Genomic DNA, 14,849 nt, shown 5'->3' on the forward strand with positions numbered 1-14,849 from the left:
AGTCTCCAGTGTATTGAGTCTCCAGGGCTTGAGCTCTGGGTTACTCATTGGGAATTCTTAACTTCCCTTCTCTCTTACCTTCTCTTCCTTCATTTAACAAATATTGTGCATGCCAGCTTGGTGGCTGGCATTGGGCTAGGTCCTGGGTATTCCTTCCTGGAAGAGTAATGGCAAGCAAACACAGTTTGCCATCATGGGGCTTAGAGCTTAGTGGAGGAGAGACGTAATCCAACTATTACTGAGCAGTGTGGGACAGGCTATGTTGGGGGAAGTAGAGGGTACCGTGGGAGCACGGGGAAGGGGAACCTACCCTGCATCGAGTGCCTGCGAAGGCTTCTAGGAGGAAGCGAAGTAAAAGGAAGAAGTAGGGTGGTGGTAGAGTTGTGGCTTATACAAGGGGGATGGGTTCCACGCAGGGCAAGTAGCAGGAACAAAGGCTCTAAGGCCTTTGTTGTTGATGAAAAGATGTTCTTTGTGGTTAGAGCAGAGAGCAAGAGAGAGGAAGGAAACGGTGAGAGAAGAGGTTGTCCAGGTAGGCCTGGGCGAGTCCTTGAAGGGCCTTGTAGGCTTCTTGAAAGGATTGGGTGTGTATCTTGAGGGCAATGGGGAGCCGATGAAGAATATTTTAGAAGTCAGATAGTGAAAGCATCCAAAGTGCATGTGAGAAAAATTACTTAGACTACAGTGTGGAGGATGGATTGGAAAGGGCAAGACTGGAGATAGTAATAAGACCCATTCTAAAGCTTTATTTTAATCTGAGGGGGAAATTATGGTGATCTAATATAGGGAAGTGGTTGCAGATATGGAGAGAAGGGGACAGATTCCAGAGATACTTATAGGGTGGAATCGTGGAGACTTGGAGATGGGTTGGATGTGAGCTGAGGAAGTGGGTGGATTCAAAGGCCAATCTGAGGTTCCTGGCTTGAGTAAGTAGCAGGACAGTGGTACAAGTCCCCATGTTTGTCCTTAGTTTGTGGTGGGACCTCGGATAAGCCACTTCTCAGATCTTTAGTTTTCTCATTAGTTGAAGGTAGTAATCTCCAATCATCAACTCTGGTGGTGGGGAATCCACTGACAAAATCTATGTGAAAAGTAGCATCCTATACTCTTTCCATGACCCTAAAAGTCCTGGCAGAAGCGAAGTCTGTCCTTACTCTGGTTATCTCTGTAATTTGCACCCTTACATAGACTTCCCCCCTTATCTACAATTCTGGGCACTTGACTGATCTCCCAGGAACTTGTGAGGCCTCGCTGGGGGTCTCCCTGCGAGTTCTCAAACCAGCTTTTGTTGAAAACAATGATATCATTGAGTGGGTGGAGCTGGGCCAGGCTTTCCTGAGCCAGTTTAAGGAGAAATGGGTCTTTATGACTTCTGTACTTATGGCTCCCTTCCAGTCCCCTCCATGGCTCCCATGTGCCCCACTGCCCCCTTTTCCTCCTTCTTTTACCCCCGAGGTTACGGGTTTGCAGGAAACTGGCGGCCCCCATGTTTTCTCCTCTTGCATGTCTCCCTGGAGAGAGGTCCAGATGGGCCAAAGGGGCTATAATGACTGCATTATATCAGGCTTGGTTTCTTTTTCCAAGGCCGCCCACCCCCACCCCCCTTCCCTGGAAAGGAAGGACAAGTCATGGAAAGGGATTCCTTTGGAGGAAGACTGGAGTGCTAGAGAAAGAGGAGATCTAAGTATTGGGAAAGATGTCAGACCCCTTGTATTCTAGAAGCTCTTTATCTCTTATGGATGCTGGCTTTGGGGCTTGGGTAAGAATGCTAAGGTTAAATTGGCCTTTCAGTTATGTGGTGATAGGAATATGGCTGTGGAAAAGGAGATCAGTAGTGTTGAGGATACTGAGTTCCTGATCCCTAGGCGGCCCTTTCTTTCTGTGCTCAACATACACGCACATGCACACACACACACACACACACACACACACACGCACATGCACACTCATGCACAGGCACCCCTCCTCCAAAGCTGTGTAGGCAGCTTGTTAGGGGAAATTGGAAGTTGATTGCAGCTCTGGTTTGCAGCAGTTCTAGGAAGGAAGAAAGATAGGTTGTAATACAGAGACTTGGTTTCTAGGGACCAAAGAGTAATACCTACCTTCTGTGTGGCCTGTTAGTGTTTGCAAAGTACTTTCACAGATGACTTTGGAAAGGAGGAAATAATTTTCTGTCTTCCTTTCTAAGTTCTCGGCTGGGTACCCTGTAACAAAAGACAGATTAACAAGAGAGAAACAAACAGAAGTTTATTAACATGTATACATGGGAGATACCCAGAGAAAAATGAGTGACACAGAATTGAGGCTTCTGTAACATCTTCAACAAAGAACAATAAGTTTGTAGAGAGATGGATAAGAAAAAGGGAAGAGGTTTTAGGCTTCTAAAGGCCGTAAACTGTGGGAAGGTAAATATTTGGGAAATGATAGATAAAGGCTAGTTTTTAAAGTTTGTTGTGTGGATTCCTCTGGTGCCGTCGTCTCCAGGCTGATGGGGTCTAAAGTTGTCTCTGGTGGTTAACTTTTGTCCTTCCTGGTAGAGGGAGGAGGAGAGACACCTTTGAGAATTGATGACCTGCTTTTAGGCAAATAGGAGGAGAACAGGGAGCTTTTCTTGTATCTGCTTCTTCTCAGTTGCCTTCAGCTCAAGATGACCCTTATGCTAAAGTGGCATGTCTGGGGTGGCATAAGCTGCCACCCTTCAGCCTCCTCTAATCTTCATGAGCGAGATGCCAATGTGGAGGTCAGGAAAGCTGTGCTTGCCTCCTTCACGTCCCCCAGCACATGATTGGCCTCAATAAATATTTGTGGAATGGGTGTTCCGAAGAGGCACTGCAGCTTGGCCAAGAATCCAGAGCAAATACATGATGAATTCAAGCCAGAAGGAACTTGGTCTCCCTGAGGCCATGTGCCCTGCAGTTTGTACCATATTATGCTGCTTAATAAGCATTCATTGATGAGTTTGCATGAGCATCCTTCCTCTCTGCCTTTTGGGAGTGTCTGGATGGCCTAACTCTTGGATTATCTACTGCTAACGTTTAGGTAGCTTTAGTTCATTTAGACTGAGTTTAGAAGCAAAATATAATTCTGTGATGTTGGTAAGTTGCTTTTGCTCTTTTTCAAATTATTCATCCATAAGAATGGAATGGGAGTAAGCACTGAACAGAGAGGGTGACATATAAAGATTTTTTGTTGCAGTAGACTCTGCCATTTATTCACCAATCCCCCTCCCCTCCAAAAAAAACATTATGGGAAGCGTATGAGGCAACACATAGAGTGAGGGAAAAACTGAAGAACTGGGGCTTGAAAAGGACAGGGTCTAGGAATTCATAGAGAGTCTCTTTGAAACCGAGCAGGACCCTGTGGGGCTCCTGGGCACGGAGGCCTTTTTGTTCCCCATTTCTTGTAGGCGAGACTGCAGCCTCCACGACCTTCCCTGAGTTCCAAAAGGCAGATTTGAACAGCTGCTAATCAAGGGAAGAGCAGCCAAGAAACCTCCTGAGGCAAGATTAAAGGGACCCAAGAAACTCATCAATATTAGGAGACCTGAGATGGGATTAAGGGAGTGCAGGCCATGTGTACACCCTAATCTTGTCAGCGACCCCACCCTTGAACCACTGTTATAAAACCCCTCATCAAATCCAGGTTGGGGACTTCTCTGGTGGTGCTGTGGTCAACAATCTGCCTGCCGATGCAGAGGACATGGGTTCGAGCCCTGGTCCGGTAAGATCCCACATGCTGCGGAGCAGCTAAGCCCGAGCGCCACAACTCCTGAGCCTTCGCTCTAGCGCCCGCGAGCCACAACTACTGAGCCCATGTGCCTAGAGCCTGTGCTCCGCAACAAGAGAAGCCACCGTGATGAGAAGCCTGCGCACCACAACAAAGAGTAGCCCCCGCTCGCTGCAACTAGAGAAAGCCCATGCGCAGCAACGAAGACCCAAAGCAGCCAAAAAAAAAAAAAAAATCCATCCGGATTGGGATACATGGTTTTCAAGTGTAGGGGCATGCTGTGGTCCTCTTTGCCTGGCACAGCAATAACACTATTCTTTCTACTTCACCCGAAACTCTGTCTCTGAGATTCAATTCAGCACTGGTGTGCAGAGGCTGAGATTTCAACATCATCTTCAGGTGCCACCAATGGTGTGTGTCAGCTCCAGCCGTTTTTACCAGTGTCACTCATCTAGAAATTCGGTGAAATGAGACCTGATTGTCCTGACTTGTTATGACTGACTCCAGGTGGCCCCGGTCAGCATGCAGCAAGAGGGGAACATTTCTCTAAACGTAAATTTGGCACTGTTTTCCCAAGAAAGTGGCAGGGCTGCTGGGCAGTGCAGGACAACGTTATGTCCACTGTGTTCTAGGAGGACTTTCCAACCTCTAACCTTGACTTGTGCATTCACTGTGATTTGGCTTTAGGAGGCTAAGAAACATTGGTCAAGGTTTATCAGAGTTACTGGGATATTTAATCAGAGCCTAAAAGGGACCAAGAACCCACATTTAGGGCAGGTTGGTTTGTGGTCTTTGCTTTTTGTTTGTTTGCTTTTATTCATGGGATAGCCCACCTACTCCCCTTTTTCTAAGCATATTTTCATAAGTCCTGTGATCTTAGAGATTTCTTTTCTTCACTTCTCCTGTGTCTTATCCCCAAAGTTTATCTGTACAACTGAACCATTGCCTCTTGCGTTGGCCCTTCCCTTCACGGTAATCTGATAACTGTGGTGATTTACCAGAAACTTGTTGCTATCGGGAACTGGTTTGGTTGCTCATGGTAACTGGTTTCCACTTCTTTATTTTTCTCAGAAGTAGTAAACATAGTACCCCATTTCCCTGAACTGTTCTTATCCAATTCCAATAAGTGCCTATAATGGGTACATTACAGGACACTGCAAAACAAACTCTTCTCGGGTGAGCCATTTTGAGGGCCTCTCGGGTCCCTGACAGTTAAGCATCCTGATCCCAAGAGGTCAGCCCTATTTGCACAGAGAGGTTACTCCATCTTCGTGGAGGCAGCCAAGAGCGAGGCCTGAAGAGGATTAAATAAAGACCCTGCTGGCCAAAGGAGTAAACAGTGCTCATCCAAACATCCTTTAGTGGACAACACAAAAGCAAAACACAGGACCAGGACCTGGTTGGAAGGGTGCCAGGTCTTGTGGGGACTGGGAGAAGATGTAATGGGATGCGTTTGGTGAAAAGGAGTGTTGATTTAATGCATTGTTTGGACACTTCCTTAATAGAAGGTTAAAGACAACATGCTTCGGCTTTATGCCAGGCTTGTGGGTGGCACCATCTTGCTGTGCGGCATTGCTTCTGGAGCTGGGCCTCTAGCAGCAATGATGCTTGCTCAAGTGAGTCCTTGGTGTAGGAGGAGATCTCCTACTCTTTGCAGCAGGAGCAACCTTTAAAGTTCCCCCTTCCTTAAACTTTCTGTTCCCTCAAAAAGGAATGCCTCTGCCCGTGGGCCCCTTATTTGGCTTTAGGGCCATGCCTTTGGCATGTTGGTTTGTTTCCATTCCTTTGGAGTCAGAGGTGGAGTGAGCACTGCTTTGGAAATCTTGGTTCTGAGACAGCTTGAGCTGCCTCTTCTCCCCTTTTCTTTCTAGCTCTTTGAAAACAAAAGACAACAAAACACTACTTACTGAATTTGTTATTTTGTCCCAAATATGGGCAAGCACTAGCCATTATATTAGAATATCATTCTTTGCTTTTCAAAAGCTCTCTCCAATGTCTGCCTGTCCTGGGCATCACCGTTTCCAATTGATAGAAAGGGAAACTGAGGCTGAGTAGCTTGTGATGTGTATAGTATCACCTTGTTAGTTAAAAAATATGAATATAAAAATTTCTGAATATACCCAAAAGGAGAGAGACTAGTATTAGGAACTCTCAGAAGCCCGTTATCTTGGTTAACAATTACCAAGTTTTACCACATGTGCACATAGATAGTCCCAGAGAAAATGTTAACAATGATATTTGTAGAAAGAAATATTTTATACTTTGCAAAGATTTCTTTCACATTTGTTCATTTTATTTAGCAAATATTCATAGTCAGACACTCTCCTAACATTGTATAGCAACCCTGTGAAGTAGAGTCTATTATTTTCCCCATTTTATAGATGAGAAAACTGAGGCACAGAGAGGCTAACCGATTTGCCCACGTTCACAGAACTTATAAACGTCATAGCTAGTATTTGAATGTATTTTCTTGTTTGATCCTCTCAGTGGGGCTGTGAGATCATGATTATCACCCTGTTCATTTTCAGTCTAGGAAAAAAACAGAATAATGTGGCTCAACTGAAAACAGTTCTCATACAAATACAGATAGTGAGCGTTTGTCAAAGTTTTGTTTAATTAATGGGGGAACCAACAAAATGATTCAACTTGTTTAAAAATTGGATAGATAAGGGAAACATATATATTTTCAATAGTGAAGAAGGAATGCTGAGGTAACATTGCTAAATTACATACAAAACTGGTTAATATCCTATGGGCAATAAAATCATAACCCTGAGAGTTATCTTTTCTGCTAGATGGAAATCATTTGTATCTCTTTATTAGGTTTTTACAGGTTAACATCTAATTTTACAGGGTTTTACAAGAGCTGCCCTAATTAATTGTAAATAGTCTTTCAAAGCTACATTCCCCCCACCCCCCAACCCCTCGGCCATGGAGTCCACAGAACCTTAGACCTCCCAGAGCCTGTGATTTGACAGTGCTCTTGTGTGACATTGAAAGGCATTACGGTGATCTTTTGCCTCATTTCCAGGGTTTGAAATGACAGTCATCTAGAGAGAAGTGCAGCTGGTACTCAAACCAAACCTTTCTGAGTCCGGGACTTTCCCTCTAGGCTGTGCTGATATCATCTTTAGATTTTGAGAGGGTGCTGAGGAGGCTAGAAGTAAGAAAAAGAATTTAAAATGTTAAAATGGATACAATGGAGAATTCCCAGAAACTGAAAAAGTATCACCTGGAAAAACTATTAAAAATATAGATTTCAGGGCTTCCCTGGTGGCGCAGTGGTTGAGAATCCGCCTGCCGATGCAGGGGACACGGGTTCGTGCCCCGGTCCGGGAAGATCCCAGCAGAGTTTCTGCTGGGCCCGTGAGCCATGGCCGCTGAGCATGCGCGTCTGGAGCCTGTGCTCCGCAACGGGAGAGGCCACAACAGTGAGAGGCCCGCGTACAAAAAAAAAAAAAAAAAAAATATATATATATATATATTTCTGAGTCCTTCTCTAGAGAATGTAATTCTCAGTGGGGCTGGGATGGGGCCTGGGATTTTATATTTTTTTAACAGCATTTCCGGGTGTTGTGTTACTGGGCTGAGTCCCGTTATGATGGCATTGTAAGTATAAGTGAGAAATTAAAGAGCCTTATGTTATCACCCGCATGGATGGACAGGGTGAGGGTGAGGCTCCTCCAGAGAAAATAAGAGGGACCAGCAGGCTGTACCTCGCAAGCATCACCAGTGTCTAAGTGTCCCCAATACTCCTGAAAGAGCTAGATATGGAGCAAGACCTGGGAGAACGAGGTGTCAGTAAAAATAGCCCCAGGGATGAGCAGAGTACTGTTTGTTTATGTTGAGCATATCTGGGTAGGGTTGTTTTTCAAGGTAGTTTGGAAATTATCACTTTGTCTTCACTGATTTGCTTATCTGAAGCAGCAGGATGGGGGCTGGAAGATGTTTTGCAAATTTTAGTCCTGCGGCTTCTCTCTCCCTAGAGGGTGTTTTAGAGAAGCTTAGAGAAGCATTTGAAATTAGTCTGACAGTACATAGTCCTTAAAGGGACGGTTCTGGGTTCGAAGGCTGTGAGCCTTAGGAAAGGTGGGTCAGGGCCGTTGGAGCTGCAGTGTGTTTTGGGGGGTCTGGCTGCGTGTACAGTTACCAGGCCACCACCGGCAATTCTGTTGTCCCTCCCTGGAGAGTGACCTTATGTTTTTACGTCCAATGTTTGGGGGACAGCTTATTTTCCCAGTTGGGATTCAGAAGATACAAAAATTCAGAAGATTGCTTAAGGACTTTGGGGTCTGGGCAACCTGAGTTTCACCCAAGTGAGCACTGCAGTGCTGGCTGCTATTAGCATTGGGGTGATGTGTGATCTCTGCTTGCCTGTGGGCTTGTGAGCCTTGAGGGCACGGGTGGGAGGCACTTCTTCAGAAATGGCTTTTCCATCAAAGCCAGAAAAAGGAGGGGGCAGGGTGGGAAATCTTGGACAGTCCTTCTCTCTTCCTGGATGCACATCACTCACAACTCGTTTCCTGAAAATCCTAACACACTCCAGTGGTGAGAGACAGCTTCCTGCAGATCTGCTGAGCCAGCCCCTTGTCAGAGAGGAGATGAGAACAAGATGTGGTTGGAGAAGGGGTGGCTGGGCTGAGCTGGGCTGCTCAGTGGCCCTGCAGCCCTGTCTCTGAGGGGATAGTGTGTTTGGTGCCGAGAGCAGCGCCAAGGCACCACCAGAGACTGGAGGCATGGATGGGCCTAGCTTGGGGCGATGGGGAGCATGTGAAAGCAGTGTCTTGTGGATCGGTACAATTGCACAGATAGTGGTGATGGAACATGACCCTTCCTTTTGCTTTTAGAAGGAAGGATGACCCTCCTGGTCAATATCCGCAACCGCATTTGGGGAAAGGGTTGTTTTTTTTAAAAAAAAAACAAAAAAAAACCCCCGAAGCTACCCCAGATGTCCTTACATGTCTATCCTCTTTATCTTGCCCTTGTACTTTGCTTACCCTTATGGCTCTTCTCTGCATGTGTTCACATCTAAGACCCAGGAGCCTCCTTTTTGTGGCATCACATGTTCTCAAGGCTGCTGTCATCACTGTCAAATTGTGCTTTGGACTACTGCTGGCAGTGCTTTAGTTTTATGCTTCTACCTTCTAATAGAGACAGAGCAGAGAACTGCTTAAAAAGTATGGTCTGGCCCAACAGACTTGGCTTTGAAACCCGCCTCTGACACTGTGCTGTGACAGCTTGGACAAGTTACAGTTCCGAGGTTGCAGTGTCCTCATAGGCATGTTGTGAAGGTGAAATGCTTTCTCACTTAAAGGCATGTGAACTATTTTGATTGCAACGTTTCAGGGTTTCTTAAGCTCAGAATGATCCAGGGTGTGGGTGTGGTGGAGGTTGAAGGGTGATGGAGGCTTGGGTAGTGAGACACGTGGATATTTCTGAAGTTTGCCTGCTTTAAAAGTATGTTGAGAACTTGTGGTCTAGGGTGGTGGCTCTGCCCGAGAATCACTCGGGCAGAGAGTGATTACAACAACAGATGGTTGGGCTCCAACCACAGAGTTTCTGTGTACAAGGACGTTTGCAGTGGGGCCTGGCAATCTGCATATATATATATATTATTATTATTATTATTATTTTTTTTTTACAATCTGCATTTTTAACTAGTTCCTAGGTGATGCTAATGCTGCTGGTCTTGAAAAGGGCAGTTGGGTGGAAGAGGCAGCAGACTGTTCCTTGTAGATTCAGCAGACAAGAATGAGGCCAGTGGGTGCCCGTTACAGAGAGGGGTAGCTTTTGGTTCAGTGTAAGAACTTCCTCTAACTATTATATGTGGTCAGAAATGGAGTGGGTGGTCTCAGGAGCTCCCTGTCACTGGAGATGTCCAGTGCCGAACGGGCATCTGGCAGCTTCCTACACAAGGTAGAAGATTCATTCATTCATTTATTCATCCACTTTTTCACAGAATAAACCTGCCTGGTACTAGGAGCTGGGGAGAAGCCTTGAACAAGGCAGCTGTGCTCCCTGCTCTTAGGGAGTCCACAGTCTAGTGGGTTTCGGCTTGATTCCTGAGGTCCCTCTCAGCACTGAGGCTCTGAGAGTCCTATGATGACAGTGGCAGAACCTCAGAATAAGAAGGTGCAGAAAGATGCTTACCCTTCTGAGGATGTGTGGCCAAGAACCGACAGGAATGTGGACTCCTCTGAGGTTCAACCTGGATTGCTCTCTTTGGAGCATCTTGGTGTCACTGGCTGAATATTTTCCCCCCTAAGACTCAGAAGAGGCTGAGGGTGTCTTTTCCAGGAGTGCATTACTGTGGGAAAATTCACGTCTCCCTGCTGTCATCCAGGGTGGACTATTAAATTCTGAACTCCTGACTCACCGTCCAGTATGCAGTCTGTGAAAGCAGACCAAGGAAATGGGCTGCAGGAATGAGCTCATTGTTTTTTCACCTCTCTCAAGTGATATACTGGGGAGTTAATGGCTGGGGGGAATTGAAAGGAGGTAGGTAAATTCCACCAGTTTTTCTGGGTTCTTCCCATCATAATCCCTGTTGAAAGCAATAATGATAATCACTAACCTTTACCGAGCTCCACTCCGAGCCAGGACTGGTTTTAAGCTCTTTTCATGCATTATGTTGTTTTGCTCAGACGACAGCCCTGTCAAGTCAGAGGGATTTTGCAGAAGAGGAAACAAAGGTTTGGAGAGGTGAAACAACTCGCTCATGGCCATCGAGACAGTAAATGTCAGAACTGGCACTGAAACTTAGTCTCTCAGACTCCAGACCATGTTCTAAGCTCCTAGTATGCTCAATGACTCGCTCGTTCATTCATTCACTAATTAGTTAACACATTCTTTCCCTGAGTACATGTTAAACACCAGTAGATACTGGTGAGCAAAACAGCTTGGCTTCTGTCCTCCTGGGGCTTACAGTTTGTCTCGCTCAGACAAATGGGTGACTCTTCTCTTCGATCCTTGGCTGGTTAGATGCTAAGGAGAAAGAGAAAGGGAGACAGAATCTGGCAAGTTAGCTACTGACCCAAACGTTCCATGTGAATTGGAGTTTCTCTACACAAGCTGGGTTTTCTGTTTTGCTTTGTTTTTACATCTCCCTGTTGGGTTTCTTTTCTTCTTGTCCAAGGCAGCACGTTGAAGGGCTTGACATAGTGCAAGAGACAACCCTTGCGGCCTTTGCCTTCCGACTGCACTCTGTGGGTGGAGGGGAGTCTGGAGTCCCGGAACTTAGAGCTGGAAGTGACTCCGAGAGACTCGGGAGATCCTCTTCAATGACCCTCTCTTGAGGGAAATGTCACCTCTTACAAAACCAGGGTGGTCCCTGCAGGTCCCTTTGGCTTTCTATGCTGGCCTCAGCTTGTGTCTTCTTATTTAAAAAGCAGTTTCAAATTAGATTTTCCATTTTCAGAATAAATACATGATAATTATTCTTTAAGATCGACCAGTTTTTCAGAAATATTATACAACTTACATTGTGAACATCTTCTGTAATTCCCTGAGATTAACCACCATTAACGATGGGCATGCCCTCCTCCAGCTGTTGTTGATGTGTGCACTAGTGTGTACTGCTGTTACTTTTTCATTAAAAGGGATTTAAAAAGTACATACTTGCCTGAAATCTATTGTCTTTATCTAACTCCATTTTAGACATCTTTCCACATTAGTAGATATAGATCCACTTGATTCTGTTTTGTTAGACTCCAATTTTTAATGGTGCCTTCCATTATAAACTTTGCCCCCTGACCTCGATTTTCTTTAGATTCGTTCTGCTTGTAATGTGGCTGAGCTAGTTGAAGCATCCGTTTGGCTCTTTTGTCTTTTAACTTTCAGGGAAATTCTAAAAGCCTTATTTGAGGTCACCTTGCCTTTGGTGAGGGATTCTTAACCTCAGCTGCAAGATTCTAACCTCTGTGGCAAGAGAGAAACCAATGTCCAATTTTAGGAAAGAAAAAACAATATTGGAAGGGTAACACATACAACTACCAGGTCTCAGGAGATCTGAACCACTAGGTCTCAGAAAAGATTGGCAAAGGAAACTCCTGGAACCCATGCAGCAAGAACACAGGAGCAGATGAATAGCTCCCATTTGTTAAGCTCCTGCAGCATTACTCCATTGGCTTGGCTCGCGCCGAGGGCCACCCTTGGCCAAGGCCAGGTAGGATACCTTGATCGACAGTCTTAACAAAACATGCAACAGGGAGGAGGGATTCCCTTAAAGAAAAGTTGGTGTGCTGATACCAAAAGTTGGTGGATACACTGGAGAAATAATCAGTCAAGGTACACAATAGGGTCCATAGACCCCGGGAAATTTTGTGAATATGTTTGCACATGTATTTTCCCAGGACCCTGAACAAGTTAAGATCTAAGATCACTGCTTTTGTGGTCAACTCTATCTGGTTGTGGCTGACTTAAGCGATGATCCCAATGAACACAAAGTTCATAACAAACTTCACTCTTTTTCTTTTTATTCCTTGAGCCGTTCCATAGGACTGCCTAGTGCCTTCTGCGTGGAGACGCTTGGGGTGGCTCTACCAAGTTTAGTTAGAATCACTGGCTGCTGTTCCCAGGACGGTGAAGTCCATCATCTAAGGAGACAAATGCCTGTTTTTATTCTTTTCAGGCACCTTTTTGCTCCAGCCTACACAGAAACCCATTATACTCCAAGTGGCAACCCTCGAACCACCACCCTGAAATCCGAGGTAAGTTCAGGTCAATGTCTATCAAGCAGCTGCCCTATCCCAGACCCACCCCTAGGAAGTGAGGAGATGCTCAGTGGAGACAGGTCCCTCCCCTGAAGGAATTGTTTCCCTGACTGAGACCCAGGGAGTGAGCAGGAGACACAAAACATGAATTTGTTGTTTCGTAAGTGTACCCTCCCCTTTGCTGGCTAAAATGGTGAAACAAACAATATTTTAAGCAAGTTGCATCTGATTAAAGTTGATATAAATCATTGTGAAGCATACATTTTCTTTGCTTTATGTTAATTACCCCCATACTAACAAAAGTTTAAGTAAGAGAAACGATTTACTGGTAATCCTGTCATCTCACCCAAACAGGTGTTTGGGTTTTTTTTTTATATGGACGTGTAAGGTTTTGTACTCTGCCTTTTTAATGTGGTTTTAGGATATGAAGATTTTCTTATTTTGCTGCTATCTTCACATTGGGTATTTTTCCCTTCAAAGTTGAGTTTGGCTGTTTGCACAGAGATTCTTCATTTAAAAAATGGTGTTTCGGTTTTAGTCTTTTAGTTTGCTCCACCACACCATGTGGTCACTGGTGGACGTTTAAGGTCATGAATCATACACATTTCATGGTTTGCTAGCTTTTCCTACAGGGGACCTTTTAGAATTTGTAGGATTAGAGTGGTGGTTCTCAACTAGGAGTGATTTTGGTTTAAATCATTTCTTTTCCTTACATTTTTGTTAAATATGTTGGTAATGAACATAAAGCAAAGGAAATATGCTTTGTGATGATTTATACCCATTTTAATCAGGTGCAATTACCCTAAAATATTCTATTTGTCTCTTTGACTGTTTTAACCAAGAAAGGAGGGGACCCTTGGCAATTTGTGGGCACAGTTTGGGTAATCATGACTGGGAGGCGGATGCTACTGGCATCTGGTGGGTAGGGATGCTGCTAATTACCCTCCAATGCACAGGCCAGTCCTCCACAGCAGAGAACTATCTGGCCTCAAATGTCAGTAGTGCCCAAGTTGAGACATTCTGGACTTGAGTGACCCTCTGAGACTCTGAGCCAAAGAGCAGGGGTGAAGGAGAAGGGAAGGCAGACTCCAGCAGGAGGAGCAGTCTTTTGCCTTTGGGGCCGGATGTCTTGGGCCTTTGCGGCGTGCGGACCTGGGACGTGTGGTGTGTGGGCTCCTCTGCTTCAGTGCTCCTCCCACAGCTTCCCCTGACCCTGAGATTCCCACATGATCCAGTCTCTACAGTAGCCCTGCTGGAGTGCAAAAGCTTAGAAGACAGTGACAGCCACTGACAGTCGTTAGCAGCTACAGATGAGTTTATCAGGTCGCCCTTGAATGAGGAGAGGGACACAGGACAGTTAGGTTTCGATGGGTCTAAGAGGTCTGTAGTAACTCGGTAGCTGAGGGGCTATGTTGGGTTGTTGGGTGTGAAGATCAGTGCTGCCTTCTTCACCAAGACCTTCCTGGGTGGCGGGGAGGGAAGGAGTGGCTGGTGCCCACGGGAGGCAAGTAGGCTCTGTCTTCTCATCTCTGGGAAGGCTGGCCAGCTGTGGCTCCACACCTTCTTCAAGGCCCCTTGGTTGCAGCTTCTTCCTCCCTTGAGACTTACGTTCTGTGTCTCCAGCGAGGTGGGGAAGGGACAGACATGCCTCAAAAGCCCCTCGCCATTATGACCTCACAAAGCACCCTCCTCTGGGTTTGGCTTCTGCACTTCTGTGCTGAAGAATGGGTCTCAGTGCTCGAGTTTGCCATGAGCTCATGCTTCCTGCTACGAAAGCCCCCCTCAGGGTGGCCCCCTCAGGCTGGGAAGCTGGGAAGGAATGCGATGACTTCATGGCTGTTGTGTACTTGTTCTTTGTGCTCTCAGGGTTAGGCCGAGATGTTGTGAGGGCCTTTGAGAAACAGAGGACAGTGATAGAACTTCCCCTCCCTCCCAGAGAGCCCCTCCTTCCTGAAGGTCTCGTTGACTGAAGCACAGAAGCACATCTCGCCTGAAGCATGGGATGCCTCTTTGTTTTCTTACATCCCCTGCTCCTAGGCTCTTGCAAAGCCCCCACCCAGCCCCAGGGGGCTTCCAGTCAGCTTTCTTACTTGGGAGCTGAAGACTCAAAGAGAAGTGGGAATGGAATAAACCACTTAGCTTCGCTTGACCCAAATGTTGTGGATCACACTCTCCTACCAAACTTGGCCAGGGGTAGTGGGAGTTGTGGGAACCTTATCTAACCCATTGCTGGGCCTGTGGGCTCCAGCCCTGATCTAGGTCAGATCACTGGGGGAATGGTCTGTGAGTGTGTTCCAGTAGAATGAGTTGCAGAGTTTGGGGTCTGAAGCCAGGGTTTTTAGTCTTGGCTTTAACTAACTGTGTGACCTGAGAAACCCTTTTGACCACACTAGTGTTGAGTTTCCTCATTTG

General features: G+C 46.0%; 1 protein-coding gene across 2 annotated transcripts in view; it reads left to right on the plus strand.

Annotated features, from left to right (window-relative positions):
* Positions 1-14,849, plus strand: part of ADAM19 (ADAM metallopeptidase domain 19) — an 89,050-nt gene that overhangs the window by 21,858 nt on the left and 52,343 nt on the right. For both annotated transcript variants that reach the window (XM_059062929.2, XM_067032006.1), the window contains exon 4: positions 12,356-12,434. In XM_059062929.2, the coding sequence (XP_058918912.1) occupies positions 12,356-12,434 (79 nt within the window). The remainder of the gene's footprint in view (positions 1-12,355; positions 12,435-14,849) is intronic.

Source organism: Kogia breviceps, chromosome 4 (assembly GCF_026419965.1).
Source record: "Kogia breviceps isolate mKogBre1 chromosome 4, mKogBre1 haplotype 1, whole genome shotgun sequence".
In the NCBI taxonomy this organism is placed as follows: Eukaryota; Metazoa; Chordata; class Mammalia; order Artiodactyla; family Physeteridae; genus Kogia; species Kogia breviceps.